This window comes from Schistocerca nitens, chromosome 2 (genome assembly GCF_023898315.1).
Source record: "Schistocerca nitens isolate TAMUIC-IGC-003100 chromosome 2, iqSchNite1.1, whole genome shotgun sequence".
NCBI lineage: Eukaryota > Metazoa > Arthropoda > Insecta > Orthoptera > Acrididae > Schistocerca > Schistocerca nitens.
Genome location: NC_064615.1, coordinates 1,046,489,632 through 1,046,506,896, shown reverse-complemented (window position 1 = coordinate 1,046,506,896; position 17,265 = coordinate 1,046,489,632). Strand labels below are relative to the sequence as shown.

At 45.5% G+C, this 17,265-nt stretch overlaps 1 protein-coding gene across 1 annotated transcript in view; it reads left to right on the top strand.

Moving 5' to 3' along the window:
* The window catches only part of LOC126237388 (SET domain-containing protein SmydA-8-like), a 341,453-nt gene that overhangs the window by 285,569 nt on the left and 38,619 nt on the right, over window positions 1-17,265 (top strand). The window contains exons 3-5 of the mRNA XM_049947475.1: window positions 239-382; window positions 5,375-5,747; window positions 6,159-6,350. Of these exons, the coding sequence (XP_049803432.1) occupies window positions 239-382; window positions 5,375-5,747; window positions 6,159-6,350 (709 nt within the window). The remainder of the gene's footprint in view (window positions 1-238; window positions 383-5,374; window positions 5,748-6,158; window positions 6,351-17,265) is intronic.

Here is a 17,265-nt window from a genome sequence, read left to right as displayed (position 1 = left end):
CTCAAGGCGATTGCTCGTGTCAAGCGGAATATCCGGGTTCGAGTCCCGACCGGGACAAATTTCCATTGTCACCAGTGCATAGTGGAGCAAAAGTTTAGGCATATTCGCAATTGCGAATATGATTCTTGTACGTAGAAAGTGGCTGATTTCTGAATTTCTTCGAGTAATAAAAGCCTTCATCACTGTCAGAGATAAGCTGTGTCGAAAGTGACAGAGAGAGTGCTGTGTGGTGCTGCAGGTACCTGGTGGCTTCGCGCGACCTCCAGCCCGGAGACCTGGTGATGCGAGAGAAGGCGCTCGTGGTCGGCCCCTGCCACGACTCGCCGCCGCTCTGCCTCGGCTGTTACAAGAGGTTCGACGCCGAAAACCGAGGAGACTACAGGTAAAAACACATTGTTTGCGTTAGCGCAGTACTCATACACTCTCGGCGACCGTGCAGGCTGAGCATTGGCTGAAAGAAAGAGTAGAGCACCCAGAAGGAGGACAGGAAACGAAATGAAACTTTACAGATTGCAAGACTATGCGATATTGTTTCAGTGATTACTTCACAAAGAACTTGGCAGTATGAGTCCACTTACTATTGTCACTTTGCGACCCCCGGCATGGATACGTGCACTGATTCGCTTGGGAAGTGTGTCATAAACTAGGCTGCTGATACGAGGGCTGCTCGGAAAGAAAGGTCCGATCAGTCGCGAAATGAAAACCACATTGAAAATCAAAAACTTTTTATTCGCAACATTTAGCCACACCTTCCAGCTACCTCTCTAAATAGTCGCTGGTCCGACTTAGACATTAGTCGTGACGTTGTACAAACTATCCATTACCCTCGTCACAGAAAGCAGATGTCTGTGCTTTCCGCCAATTCTCTACGCTGGTCTGTCTTAGTTATCTGTGCCAAACGTTGTCTTCGTAGCCAGCGGTTCCTGTGAGCAGAGATGAACAACGGTGGGAGCCAGTTAAGAGCTGTATTCTTGGTGACCAAACACTTCCCACCGAAAACGCTGCTGGAGCGTCTTCACTGTCCCTGCGAATGCGGCTGAAAATTGTCTTGAAGAAAGAAACGCATGACATTTATGTTACGTGGGCTGCATAGCTTCAGGCGAAATCTCTCACCAAATCGACATACTTGACGGGAGACACTGTTGTTTTAGGCATTTTTACGTGATCACTTTGCGCTCTGAACTGATTAGAGCGACGTGAAGCGATCGATAGGCACACTAGAGACACTGCCCAACACATCTGCGCAAAGTTCCATCGGATTTTCACAGTGGTTTCCATTTTTCCCCTAATCGGACCTTTCTTTCCGAATACGCCTCGTACGGTATCGATATACAGATATATCCATATTTTCAAGCTTATGTTCGTGTTAACAGGCGATATATTTGACTCAATATATCAGTATCGAAACAGCAATGCCGAGCGCTGATATTTTTATTTTATATTTTTTCGCAATTTGAAATTGCAGTAGAACATTATTTTACTTTCACTATCTGAACGAATCATACTACTTTTTGAGCTTCCATCACGTCCAGTCTTTCTCTTGGACTGTGTGAAGCAAGTATATATATAGTAGCTGGCACAAAGAAGAAGTCCGATTGCCCTGGGAAGAGGAGGGGGGGGGGGTGGCAGTGTGAATGGAATAACAAGTTTTCCGACATGAAGAAATAACACACTAGTTGCGTTAAAAATTGTTTTCTTCGAAAACACTTGCTGAAAATGATGGACGAAACTCTAAATGACAAGATTGGCTTTTGTGGTGGGTGGAGACGTGTAAGGGTAAATGCTGACCTAATCGGTGCTCGGCGCTACCAACAGAAACTGCAATGTTTAACTTCGCCACGCAATTTTGACACTACAGCTGCAAGGTCGCTGACGTTTGCAGAAAGGAAAAAAGAAGTGAGTCGACATGAAATGTTCCAGACAAATCCGATTTGTGGTAACCGAAGGACGGACCCATCGCACTCCTTTTATTGTGCCACTTACCTGCACTTACCATTGTTAGTAAAGTGGTTGTCGCCAAGCGTTGAATATGCATAGTTTTCTTTCAATTCTTGCTCTACGGGTGATAAGTAAGCCTCTATCTAGTTGATGTACACAATATCTAATAATAAATCACTACTTTAATATAAAGCTTTAAAACCGGTCCCAGTAGTGTATTTACAATGTGCAGCCGATATTTTTATAGATCGGTGCATTGATATTTTATCCGTCGAGTATCGATATATTTTCTAGACATATCGAGAGCCGATGGTGGTACCTTTTTAAATATCGATATATCGGATTCCCGATAATTTTAAAAATAAACAATTCTATCATAAACCCATAGTGTCCTCTTCTGAGGCAAGCTGGGTTACAGTTCTAACTGATTCTGCATAACCGAGACGAAATTGACATCCTAGCTTCTGAAGGTTTGTGTTTTACGAGAGGTGTAGGAGTGGACCCAGAATTGAACCCTGTGGGACTCTGTGATTACTATCCAGTCATTAAAATTTCTCCTGCTTCCAGCTTATTCAGCACTATATTTTGCATTCAGTATGTTAAGTATAATTCAGGTTAGTTGTTTGTAAAGCCAACGATTCCCTAACAAGGGAATGGTCAGACTTGTCATGCCAAAACATGTATTGTTTTTTTTAGCACTGATATTTAACTGTGCAAAAGGTCCGTATGTAAAATTGTAGCTGCTGACATGAACTGGAAGTCATCTAAAAACATCACGAACATAGCTGTGTTTCCTGCTTGGCGCTTGTAATGACGGCTGACCCCCCCTGGAAATGGCGAAGTGCGAGCGTTTTGCGCATGGTCGGGAAGTGCGGCCGTCTTATCGCGGCGTTCACTAAAGAGGAATATCGCTGCACGGTTTTGGTGGAAAGGGGTAACGAATATTTGTTTCTGTGGCATGCACGTCCTTTTAATTTCTGGTACGTATTTCGAAACATACCGTCCTCAAACTGGTTAGAGATGTGAAAGATGTTCTGCAGATGTTCATCTATACTCCGCAAGCCACTTTACGGTGAACATTCAATCTCCCCTCACAGGTGATGGCGAACCCTGTAAATGTTTTGCTGCTTGCCATGGAGATATACCACAGACGCCAAATGAAGCAATCAACAGAAAACACGCGTGAAGACTATGTGTTGTGCGACACGGTTGTTAAACTTCTAGACGAGCATACAAATGGCGCAGACATGTGGCTAGAAACAACTGAAACACTCGATATTGCAGACTGTGAATTTACAGACGGTGAAGACACGGACGAAAGTTGCACTCTTGAAGACTCTTTGAGTAATAGTGCCACGTACCATAATCAATTATCTCCGGAAGTAACACCAGCAACTACAATTACCTTATCAGACAAAGAAAAAGCGGTGACGTATTGGTTGAACGAAAGTGGTAAGAAACACCTACGTGTCAGTACTGTTCTAAGTATCGCTTTGTCCGTTCTGAACGTGAATTGTATAGATGGAAAAAGGAAGTCGCTGGACGACGTAAGAGTCGACTGGAAATTGCGACGGAGATAAATGCGCGACTTTTTGAGCTATTTACCGATGCCAGACAACAGTAATTTTGTGTCAGCGATACAACTTCGCGTGATTGGGCGTTAGAGATTGCCAACACGATAGGCGCTAAAGAATTTACAGCTTCTCAAAGTTGGATTAGTCGCTTCAAAAGTTCACATAAAATTGTGGCAAGAAAAATAACAAATGAAACTTCCTGGCAGATTAAAACTGTGTGCCCGACCGAGACCCGAACTCGAATTCGAGTCTCGGTCGGGCACACAGTTTTAATCTGCCAGGAAGTTTCATATCAGCGCACACTCCGCTGCAGAGTGAAAATCTCATTCTGGAAAAATAACAAAATTCGTATCGAGAAACAGGTCGGAAAATGAAGTGACACAAATCGAAATGATAGAAGCTTTTCTTACGAATGCAAAAAACAAGATCGCTAGTTTTAGTGAATCGTACGTGTACAATGCAGATCATTCAGGTTTTCAAAAAGAAATGCGTGCGAAAAGAACACTGCCATTCAAAGGGGAAAAACATATTGAGGCGATTGCGCAGTCCACGACTGCACTCACCCATTCATACACTGTAATGCCCATAATTAGTCTGGATGGTTCATTGCTGCCTAAATTATATGTGTGTCTTCAAGAACGAACTGGACGTTTTGGACCACGTGTCAAAAGAACAATGTTCTACGCGAACAATCTTGTGGTAGACGCATCGAAGTCTGGAAAAATGGGAAATGAAAACGTTACACTTTTCATGCGTCATGCTTTTCTGCCGTTCTGCGGGAACAAATCTCTTCTCCTTCTAGATTCGTGGTCAGGTCATAAAAGGTCTGATTCATTAAAAGCTGTATTTCGAGCCCACCCTGACAAAGAAGTAGAGATACTTGAGATTCCACCCGGCACGACGAACGTAATTCAACCTTTAGACAGAGAATTTTTCCGTCAGTGGAAATCATTTTACAGAAAACTAACAGAGAAAATTATCGTGTGCAGATCACTACAATTTCCTGTCTATCACCGTGACAATATTCTCAAGCTGCAATCAGTAGTACATTATCAATTTTCCTCCCCACGGTTTCAGAATTTGATTAAATATGCGTGGCACTCCTCGAAATATACTGATACTAGGCCTGATTCATTCCTAACATCAGCCCAGTTTTGTCTACGGACATCTAACAACGTCTGTGATTCGCAGGGCTGTCATATGTCGTCTTTGCTTGCATGTTCTTGGTGCACAAAAAACCTATGTTTTGAACATTGTATCAATAATTCGCATTTTTGCGTTAATTACAAGAAATAAAATTTGGACGTATATTTATTTGTGTCTATTTCATAGCTATTTGGAAAGAATGTTGTAGATAACATATCAGTCATATTTGTCAACGAATGTTTATCATACGATCGCTTTCACTGGGGGAATCAGCTCTCTCACTGCTGTTGCAAGAGAGCAGCGCGTAGCTAACGCCACCTTGTCCCTAGATGGCGTTGGTATAACGTAGCGAGAGAGGTCAGGGCTGTACAAGAGGCAGTTATAAGCGCGGAAACCATCCGACAATAATGTCTTACTTCATAAAATTGTTTACAGACTTCCAGGTCATGTCAGCAGCTAAAATTCTGCATGCAGACTTCTTGCAATGTTAACTCACGGTGGTAAAAAAGGCAACACACGTTTCGGCATGACAAGTCTGACCACTCCCTTGTAAGACTTAAGTTTTGCTGACAGAGTAATAAGGTGCAAAACCAAAAAATACCAGCAGGCGATGTTTCATGTAACTTGTGTTCCGGCCCTAGTGCCTCCGTCGCCGACGGTGCTTTAACCCTTAACCACCCTCCGTGCCCTCACTGTTCTGGGCTGCGACTGCGCAGGTGCCCCGGCTGCGCGTGGCCGCTGTGCGGGCCGCAGTGCGCCGGCCGCGGCCAGGAGCTGGGCCACAGCGCGGCCGAGTGCGCCGCCATGTCGGCCCACGGCACGGCGCGACGGCTGCCGGCGCCGCTGGCGTCGCCGGGCGCGCGCCTCTACTACGGCGCCGTCGCGGCGCTGCGCTGCCTGCTGCTCAAGGCGGCCGCGCCGGCGCGCTGGCGCACGCTGCTCACCATGGAGGCGCACAACGAGCTGCGCAGGCGCATCCCCAGCCTGTGGCGCCGCAACCAGGAGCTCGTCGTCGACACCATCCGCTCGCTCTGGGGCATGGACCACTTCTCCGAGGACGAGATACACACCGTCTGCGGCATACTAGAGGTGCGATACATCTGGAAAGAACTGAAAGGGTTGTAACGAGACTCTCAGCAGCAGAATGTAGGCAGTTACGGAACTTACTAACAGAATGAAACGGCTTGAAAAATTCATACATGTAACTACGCCCCCAATCTAGAGTTTTAGATCCTTTCTGACGGCCTTTACATCGCTCCTCCCTACCCTATCCGTAATCCTGTCTTCCAGTCATGTCCAGAAGGGTATGTGCTCCCGGCGAAAGAGAGAAAGAGAACAAAGAGCGAGAGAGAGAGAGAGAGAGAGAGAGAGAGAGATAGTTAAAGACTCTAAGTCTGTCCAGGGAATAACCGGATGGTCCAGCAAATAAAGACTCGAAGTTTCAGATCAGGTTGACGTTCTCTGAATGAGAGCTTAAGTGTTATGGTGTCTACTTGGCAGGTGAACGCCTTCGAGATCGGGCCCCATGGGCAGAGCGCGCGCAGCCTGTTCCCGGCGGCGTTCCTCATGTGCCACGACTGTGTGCCCAACACCAGCCACACGGACGACCAGCAATGCGTCCTCACCGTCAGGGCGTCCACGCGCATCCCGCAGGGACGGCCCATCACGCTCAGCTACGCCTACACCATGCAGGTCAGTACAAACCACAGCTGCCAACCGTGAAGCACCGAATTCTGACGCACATGCCTCGACACTGGGATATACTGGAGTACGGCTGTCTCATCTCTGGTATCTTTTTTTTTTTTTTTTTACTGTGTAGTCTAAACAGGCGAGAGCTGCCAACCATGTAGCACCAATTTCAGTTGCGTATGCCTCGACGTTTGTTTACAATCGGGACCCCTCATCGCTGGTACTTTTCCGATACCATACAGCTCACAAATAACCAGAACTGCCAACCATGAAGTACCAAATTCTTGCGCACATGCCTCGATCTTCGTGCTGGAATCTCATCGCTGGTACCTTTCTGGTGCCACGCAGGTTAGGATGAACCAGAGCTATCAACGATGAAGCGTCGTATTCTGACAGGTATACCTCGACATTCGGTTGTATTCGAGTACAGGAGTCTCATCCCTGGTATCTTTCGTGTATTATACAGGTCAGTCTGAGCCAGAGCTGCCAGCCATGAAACACCGAATTCTAGCGCAGATGCCTTATCTTTCGGGTATATTTGAGCACCAGTAAGGAACAACAGTACCTGCCATGCATATCAGAACGAACCATATCTACCACCTATTAAGCTCCGAATACATTGCAGCCAGAGGCCGGGCACCCGGAAGTACAGCGCAGAACTATGGGGATAGGAACAGAGCAGCAAATCATGAGCTTTACTGCCCCCCCGCAGAGCCGTAAATTGACGTAATAATAGCGCGCCAGCAGAGGCGCCGTGCGGTATTTCCAGCAGTCTGCCTGCGGCCCATGCCGGCTGCGGAAGGAAGTCAGGAACTACGTCATACATAGGCAGGGCCGCCCTACACGGAGGCAAACACACAAATCCAGGTTAGAGCATTCTCCGTTGACTTAATTGTTTGCATTTCAACCACAGTTTACAAAAAAGATGCAGCACATATAACTAGAGACCGAGCGAGGTGGCGCAATTGTTAGTACGCTGGACTTGCATCCGGGAGTACGACGGTTCTAATTCGCGTACAGCCATCCAGATTTGGGTTTACCTTGATCTCCCTTAATCACTCCAGGCCAGTGCTGATAGGTTTTCTTTGAAAGGGCACGGCCGATTTCCTTCTCCCGTTCTTGAAACATTCCTAGTTTGTGCTTCGTCTGTAATGACCTCGTTGTCGACGGGACGGTAAATACAAGTCTTCCTTCCCTTTTGTAAACTCTCACTTTACATCCCATTGGCTATCAGCGCAGAGACCGATGAAAATCGCATTTTAATAAATCGTTGTTTTGTCTTATTGTTGACACGTTCCTTAAGTACAACGTTCTGTCGTAATGAGTGAAACAGATTTTGATAAATTTTCTGCGGTACGTTTCTGCAACATTGGAAACTCAAACTGTTTAAAATTAGTCTTAAAAAATATGTATCATGTTATTAGACTAATGTTGAATCATGTTATTGTGCTACACTTCTCACGAGAAGAACACGGTAAGCTTCATAACCAGATTTCCCAGAAACCTCGCTCAATGGAAGAGGCCTCAAAATAAGCGAACATGTGTTAAGTTATCCATAGATATTCGATCGCTTCTGAGCGAACGATGGTCCAAGATTTCGAGTTACTTTATCTGCCTTTTAGCGAGCAAATAGTTCATCCAAAGCAGTGGCACGATGGCTAGCGTCGTTGCTTCACAATTTTGCGCCCCGTGTCGGAAACCTGATTATTATTTTTATATTCTTTTTTCATTTCTCTAATCTTGTCCGTAGAAGACTACTACGTAAATGTTTTCCAGTGCATATTGAAATAAAGTTCTCCAAACGGCCGCTGTGGCCGAGCGGTTCTAGGCGCTTCAGTCTGCAACCACGCGGCTGCTACGGTCGCAGGTTCGAATCCTGCCTCGGGCATGGGTGTGTGATGTCCTTAGGTTATTTAGGTTTAAGTAGATCTAAGTCTACGGGACTGATGACCTCAGATGTTAAGTCCCATAGTGCTTAGAGCCATTTGAACCATTTGAATAATGTTCTCCTTATTCGTTAGTAATTGTACGTCTGGGAATTAATTTAAAAAATAAATGTATGGAAAAAGTAATTGAAACTATTTTCGGTGAAAGTCCTCTAGTGTATTTTGATTTATGTGCCAGTTCTCGGAAAAGTGATCCGCTATGCGAGGTTTGCCACGAAATTATTGCCAATCTTCAGCAACAGTAACGACGTTTCTTTCCCGAGTGAGAATCAGTAGTACAAAGACATGGCGCTGTGGCAAGCCTGCATTCGCATGCTGGTCGCCGTGTTCGGAATTTCTGTGTTTTGAATGTTTCTACGATCGTTATCATCCAAGGGAATGCACCAAATCTTCCTTAAGAATAAAAATAAGAATAAAACATAAGAATTAACAATTGTTATATGCATGAAATATAAGAACATAAGAATTTATAAAGATTGTAATCCCTGAAAACACCATACAAACATATATTATTTAATAAATGTATGACACTACTGTGAACACAGTAGCAATTACACAGTTAGTGTAACACCTTGGTAACCTCTAACTTGAGAAGACGGACGTGGTTAGATAAATGAAAAAATTAAATAAAATAAAAACAATAACCAGGTTTCGAACACGGGACGTAAAACTTATAAGCCGAGACGCTAATAAGTATGCTACCAGATTGGCTCAGGTCATTGTGCGCCAAAAATTATCTAACTTAAGTCGATAACTTCGACGGTCGTTATCTCAGAAACGGTCGAGTATCTACGGATAAGCCGAGATAGGTGCTCGCTTATTTTGGCTATTCTTCCACTGAGCGAAGTTTTTGAGAAATCAGGTTATGGCACTTGCCGTGTTCTCCTGGTCAGTGTAATGAGCGTTGCATTGAGTACTGTGAGGTTGCGGGAATTTTGGGGCTTGGTTATGTATTGGTTTTCGTAGTCCCAGCTGCTTTATTATGTTAGAATCTCCATTTCATTTCCACAGCGTCTTACATTACGTTTTAAGCAAGGTGCCACTACAAGCTGAAAGGTATGTCTGGAATATGACAAAATTAAATGAAAAATTGCATAAGCACTAGGCTATATTATCTAGAAAAGAAAGAAGTAAATGTTACTGCTCTTCACGACAGAGCAGCGAATCAATGCTCCTAATAGCGCATATTGTCAAGTTGAGGAAGTTCAGTACACGTACTGACAACTTACTACGAGATGACAAAAGTCATGGAATACGTCCTAATATCGTGTCGGACCTCCTTTTACCAGGTAGGTTGCAGCAGCTCTTCGTGGCTTCGACTCAACAAGTCGTTGGCCCCTTGCAGAAATATTGACCCATGCTGCCTCTACAGCCATACATAAATGCGAAACTGTTGGCGGTGCAGGATTTTCTGCACGATCTGACCTCTTGATTATGTCCCATAAATTTTCGATGGGATTCATGTCGGGCGATCTGTGTGGCGACACCATTCGCTCGAACTGTCCAGAATATTCGTGTTTAGCACACTGGACTCGCATTCGGGAGGACGACGGTTCAATCCCGCGCCCGGCCATCCTAATTTAGTTTTTCCGTGATTTCGCTAAATCGCTCCAGGCAAATGCCGGGATGGTTCCTTTGAAAGGGCACGGCCGACTTCCTTCCCCATCCTTCCCTAATCCGATGAGACCGATGACCTCACTGTTTGGTCTCTTCCCCCAAACAACCCTACCCAACCCCAAACCAGAATATTCTTCAAACCAACCGCAAAAAATTGTGTCCCGTTGACATGGCGCATTATCATCCATAAAAATTACATCGTCGTTGGGGAACATGAAGTCCATGAATGGCTGCAAATGCTCTCCAAGTAGCCCAACATAACAATTTCCAGTCAATTATCGATGTAAACACAGCCCATACTGTTATGGAGCCACAGCCAGCTCGCACGATGCCTTGTTGACAAACTGGATCCATGAGTTAGTGGGGTCAGAACTACACTTGAATCCAACCATCAGCTCTTACCATCTTAAATACATAATCCGATGAGACCGATGACCTCACTGTTTGGTCTCTTCCCCCAAACAACCCTACCCAACCCCAAACCAGAATATTCTTCAAACCAGCCGCAAAAAATTGTGTCCCGTTGACATGGCGCATTATCATCCATAAAAATTACATCGTCGTTGGGGAACATGAAGTCCATGAATGGCTGCAAATGCTCTCCAAGTAGCCCAACATAACAATTTCCAGTCAATTATCGATGTAAACACAGCGCATACTGTTATGGAGCCACAGCCAGCTCGCACGATGCCTTGTTGACAAACTGGATCCATGAGTTAGTGGGGTCAGAGCTACACTTGAATCCAACCATCAGCTCTTACCACCTTAAATCGAGACTCACCTGACCAGGCCACGTTTTCCAGTAGTCTAGTGTGCAACCGATATGGTCACGAGCCGAGGAGAAGCGCTATTAGCAAAGACACTCACTTCGGTCCTCTGCTACCATAACCCATTAACGCCAAATTTCGCCGCACTATCCTGGGGGATACGATGGTCATCCGTCGCACATTGGTTTCTGTGGTTAGTCCACGCTGTGTCGCTTATCTGTTAGCACTGACAACTTTTATCAAACGCGGCTGCTCTCGGTCGTTAAGTGAATGTCGTCGGCCATCGCGTTGTCCGCCGTGAGAGGTGATGCCTGAAATCTGTTATTCTCGGCACCCTCTTGACACTGTGGATCTCGGAATTTTGAGTTCCCTACGATTTCCGACATGGAATGTCCCATGCTTCTAGCTCCAGCTACCAATCAGCTTTCAAAGTCTGTTAATTGCCGTCGTACGGCCATAATCACGTCGGAGACGTTTTCACATCAGTCACCTGAGTACAAATGAGAGGTCCGCCAAAGCATTCCCTTTTTATACGTTGTGAACGCTGTTCTACCGCCTTCTGTATATGTGCACACCGCTACCCCATGACTTCTGTCACCTCAGTATATGATGACACTTTCGCATCGTGAGGCACAGTAAACATGCGTTGACAATTAATTTAAATGCATTTTAAATACGAACATTTTAGGTGCTTGAAACTATATGTACAACTACTGGCAGAAATTGTATATCTATCTGCATATTTTAAAGCATTAACCAATGTATTACCCCAACCTTTAGACAGCTAATACGAGGGCAGTTCAATAAGTAATGCAACACATTTTTTTTCTCGGCCAATTTTGGTTGAAAAAACCGGAAATTTCTTGTGGAATATTTTCAAACATTCCCGCTTCGTCTCGTATAGTTTCATTGACTTCCGACAGGTGGCAGCGCTGTACGGAGCTGTTAAAATGGCGCCTGTAACGGATGTGCGTTGCAAACAACGGGCAGTGATCGAGTTTCTTTTGGCGGAAAACCAGGGCATCTCAGATATTCATAGGGGCTTGCTGAATGTCTACGGTGATCTGGCAGTGGATAAAAGCACGGTGAGTCGTTGGGCAAAGCGTGTGTCATCATCGCCGCAAGGTCAAGCAAGACTGTCTGATCTCCCGCGTGCGGGCCGGCCGTGCACAGCTGTGACTCCTGCAATGGCGGAGCGTGCGAACACACTCGTTCGAGATGATCGACGGATCACCATCAAACAACTCAGTGCTCAACTTGACATCTCTGTTGGTAGTGCTGTCACAATTGTTCACCAGTTGGGATATTCAAAGGTTTGTTCCCGCTGGGTCCCTCGTTGTCTAACCGAACACCATAAAGAGCAAAGGAGAACCATCTGTGCGGAATTGCTTGCTCGTCATGTGGCTGAGGGTGACAATTTCTTGTCAAAGATTGTTACAGGTGATGAAACATGGGTTCATCACTTCGAACCTGAAACAAAACGGCAATCAATGGAGTGGCGCCACACCCACTCCCCTACCAAGAAAAAGTTTAAAGCCATACCCTCAGCCGGTAAAGTCATGGTTACAGTCTTCTGGGACGCTGAAGGGGTTATTCTGTTCGATGTCCTTCCCCATGGTCAAACGATCAACTCTGAAGTGTATTGTGCTACTCTTCAGAAATTGAAGAAACGACTTCAGCGTGTTCGTAGGCACAAAAATCAGAACGAACTTCTCCTTCTTCATGACAACGCAAGACCTCACACAAGTCTTCGCACCCGAGAGGAGCTCACAGAACTTCAGTGGACTGTTCTTCCTCATGCACCCTACAGCCCCGATCTCGCACCGTCGGATTTCCATATGTTTGGCCCAATGAAGGACGCAATCCGTGGGAGGCACTACGCAGATGATGAAGAAGTTATTGATGCAGTACGACGTTGACTCCGACATCGACCAGTGGAATGGTACCGTGCAGGCATACAGGCCCTCATTTCAAGGTGGCGTAAGGCCGTAGCATTGAATGGAGATTACGTTGAAAAATAGTGTTGTGTAGCTAAAAGATTGGGGAATAACCTGGTGTATTTCAATGCTGAATAAAACAACCCCTGTTTCAGAAAAAAAATGTGTTGCATTACTTATTGAACTGCTCTCGTATATGTAGCATGTATTCGTAATACCCCTGCCATGTAAAGTTTGCTCTCATACAATCACTCTTTCCACTTTCTCTCTCTCTCTCTCTCTCTCTCTCTCTCACACATACACACACACACACACACACACACACACTTTCTCTCCCTCTTCCTCTGCTTCTGCCTCCAGCCTGCCACATCTCTCTATTAATCCCAATCAAATATTGTCTTTTATATATAATTTTACTGCTGTAGCCAATATGATTATTGTACTCAAAGTCTGTAACATTTCACCTGATTGTCATTAACAAGTATCAAGTTTAAGCCATTTTAACATTTCACCTGACTGTATAAACGAGTATGAAGTTTAAGCTGTTTCAACTTGTCAAAATCTGATTTATATGCCACCTGAAGTACACACACATGTATTCAACAAACACCTCCAAATCCTTTAAATTATTCTTCTGCAATAATGTTGTTACGATGTATATTCTTTGTACTTTGTGTTTATGTCTTCTCTTCTGCTATATGAACCTTGCGCCCAGCAGATTCCAGACGCCATATTTTTTTACAAATATGACATTATACATGTGATGTGTTACGACAGTAAAGGAACCTGTGACCACTGGAGGTACTCTATTTTACTTATTTTTATGTTTACCGTTAGATATCAGTTTAATTTTTGTCAGAAGAAACCCAAAACCATGTTCTGAAATAGTGTCTAGTTTCTCCACTGGTCAGTGCCACAAGTTCCTCCAAAAAATCGTAACACAACACACACACAAATGTCATACTAACTAATGTAAATCCACCCGATGATGGAGGTTTAAACCTTTGAAACGCGTCGTGGAAGTAAATAAAACGGTGACTGGTAACAGTAAACTTGTTGTTTCATTTAATTAATCAAATGCATTTGTTATTTAATACTTCCTATTTGGCACCACAGTCTCTTCCCACACTTTCTCTGTTCACTCAAAATCTTGCTCCTTTCTAGGATGGTGGAGGATTGGTGGAGGGGGACGGGGGTTGTGACGCTCATTCTGTAATGGTTCCTTCCAGGAAAAAAAAAACATCAAAATGTAATCATAGCTGCAATGTACCGGCTTATAAGTGGAGCTTCCTCTGTCCGGACAGATCCCTGTCCCCTTCGCCCTCCCCCCCACCCAGCCCTACAAACACACACACACACTCACCCCGACCCTCTCCCCATGCCAAGTGCCACGGTCGTTTTTTTTTTTTTTTTTTGCTCAAGGAACAGCACAAGATTGCAGTTTCCTTGCAAACTGTTGCATCTCGTTACGTGTAAATATTTTTAAGAAGAATTTAGATTATTCACTGATTTTATATCGAACATTATTTGTGATGCATGTGATAAATAAAATCCAATGATTGGAGTGCCACACTTGAACATTGAGGTAACCTTGTTGCTACTTTTCGTGACAGCATAATTATTATATGAAAACAATATTTTTCGTGAAACGAATACCACGAAATGAAGTTACTGCACATGACAAACTGGGAAAACAATACAGTAACAATAGAAGCTTGGAAAATACGAGAAAAAAGCGGCGTCTTGTATCCGATTAAAGGCCTTGTTTAGTTGACGTAAAAGTGAAGAGGCGCACGCATTCAGTTCTCAGATAGACGCAACAAACGTGGGACGAGCTCGTGGGTAGGCATCACGTATGACGGGTGTGCAATCCGATGCGTGTATATTCTGAGACGCATTCGTAGCTTCTACAAGCAACGGAGCCAAATGTAGCTCACTTGTACACAAAACTGTACATTTCATCTGTCGGATCAGGATTCAGTACTGCTGTGGCATTGACAGCAGCTGGTTTTGTGGGGGGTCATTGTTCAGTAACAGATTTTGTTTCACTACCTCAGTACTGTACGTAGGTGGTAATCAAACAGAAGTCTTCTCGCAGCTCATTTAATCCATCTGTCTGATGTAACACACACACACACACATGTAGTGATTTTGACTGGGCCCATGCCCAACTTCGTACCAGCAGAAAATTAATGTAGTTCCAGTCGCCTAGATCTGACTAAAATTTTTGGGAGATTTTCCTCGATTTGCAAACGAATACGAAAACTAGAAATTCTCTTCCAAGTATTTTTCCTATTCGGATTTTCTCCGTCCATTCCGCTGGGATATTTCGGTGAAAGAAGCGAAGTTGTCCTACAACCCACTCTGCTCTCATGTGTAGCGAATGAAAGACATAAAAATAATTATAAAATCGGTAGATTTTTAATGTTTGAAATTGGGTTTACTATTTCTAGGATATTTGAGATGGGTGAAATACCCGTAGACTTCAGGAGGAATGTAACTGGTCTAATTCCAAAGAAAGCAGGTTCAAATGGTTCAAATGGCTCTCAGCACTATGCGACGTAACTTCTGAGATCATCAGTCGCCTAGAACTTAGAACTACTTAAACCTAACTAACCTAAGGACATCACACACATCCATGCCCGAGGCAGGATTCGAATCTGCGATCGTAGCGGTCGCTCGGTTCCAGACTGTAGCGCCTAGAACCGCACGGCCACTCCGGCCGGCAGAAAGCAGGTTTTAAGAGATGTGAATAGTACCGAACTATCAGTTTAACAAGCTACGGTTGCAAAACGCTGACACGAATTATTTTACAGAAAAATGCAAAATAAGCCGGCTTCAGAGAAGATCAATTAGGGTTTCGCAGAAATGAAAGAACACTCGAGGCAATAGTGACCCTAAGACTCATCTTAGGAGATAAGATAAAGAAAGGCAACACTAAATTAATAGCACTTGGGTATGCAGAGAAAGCTTTTGACACCGTTGACAGGAAAACACTCTTTGAAAGTCTGAAAGCAGCAGCGATAAAATACAGTGAGCGAAAGATTATTCACTAATTGTGCTGAAATCAGACTGTAGTTATAAGATTCCGCATGAAAGAGAAACAGTATTTGAGCATGGAGTAAGCCAGGGATGTGGCCTTGCCCCGACGTCATTCAATCTTCATTTTGAGCAAGCAGTAAAGATAACGAAGGAGAAATCTGAAAAGGGCATTAAAGTTCAGGTAAAATAAGTATAAAAACTCTGGGATTTGCAGGTGACATTGTACACTCCTGGAAATGGAAAAAAGAACACATTGACACCGGTGTGTCAGACCCACCATACTTGCTCCGGACACTGCGAGAGGGCTGTACAAGCAATGATCACACGCACGGCACAGCGGACACACCAGGAACCGCGGTGTTGGCCGTCGAATGGCGCTAGCTGCGCAGCATTTGTGCACCGCCGCCGTCAGTGTCAGCCAGTTTGCCGTGGCATACGGAGCTCCATCACAGTCTTTAACACTGGTAGCATGCCGCGACAGCGTGGATGTGAACCGTATGTGCAGTTGACGGACTTTGAGCGAGGGCGTATAGTGGGCATGCGGGAGGCCGGGTGGACGTACCGCCGAATTGCTCAACACGTGGGGCGTCAGGTCTCCACAGTACATCGATGTTGTCGCCAATGGTCGGAGGAAGGTGCACGTGCCCGTCGACCTGAGACCGGACCGCAGCGACGCACGGATGCACGCCAAGACCGTAGGATCCCACGCAGTGCCGTAGGGGACCGCACCGCCACTTCCCAGCAAATTAGGGACACTGTTGCTCCTGGGGTATCGGCGAGGACCATTCGCAACCGTCTCCATGAAGCTGGGCTACGGTCCCGCACACCGTTAGGCCGTCTCCCGCTCACGCCCCAACATCGTGCAGCCCGCCTCCAGTGGTGTCGCGACAGGCGTGAATGGAGGGACGAATGGAGACGTGTCGTCTTCAGCGATGAGAGTCGCTTCTGCGTTGGTGCCAATGATGGTCGTATGCGTGTTTGGCGCCGTGCAGGTGAGCGCCACAATCAGGACTGCATACGACCGAGGCACACAGGGCCAACACCCGGCATCATGGTGTGGGGAGCGATCTCCTACACTGGCCGTACACCACTGGTGATCGTCGAGGGGACACTGAATAGTGCACGGTACATCCAAACCGTCATCGAACCCATCGTTCTACCATTCCTAGACCGGCAAGGGAACTTGCTGTTCCAACAGGACAATGCACGTCCGCATGTATCCCGTACCACCCAACGTGCTCTAGAAGGTGTAAGTCAACTACCCTGGCCAGCAAGATCTCCGGATCTGTCCCCCATTGAGCATGTTTGGGACGGGATCAAGCGTCGTCTCACGCGGTCTGCACGTCCGGCACGAACGCTGGTCCAACTGAGGCGCCAGGTGGAAATGGCATGGCAAGCCGTTCCACAGGACTACATCCAGCATCTCTACGATCGTCTCCATGGGAGAATAGCAGCCTGCATTGCTGCGAAAGGTGGATATACACTGTACTAGTGCCGACATTGTGCATGCTCTGTTGCCTGTGTCTATGTGCCTGTGGTTCTGTCAGTGTGATCATGTGATGTATCTGGCCCCAGGAATGTGTCAATAAAGTTTCCCCTTCCTGGGACA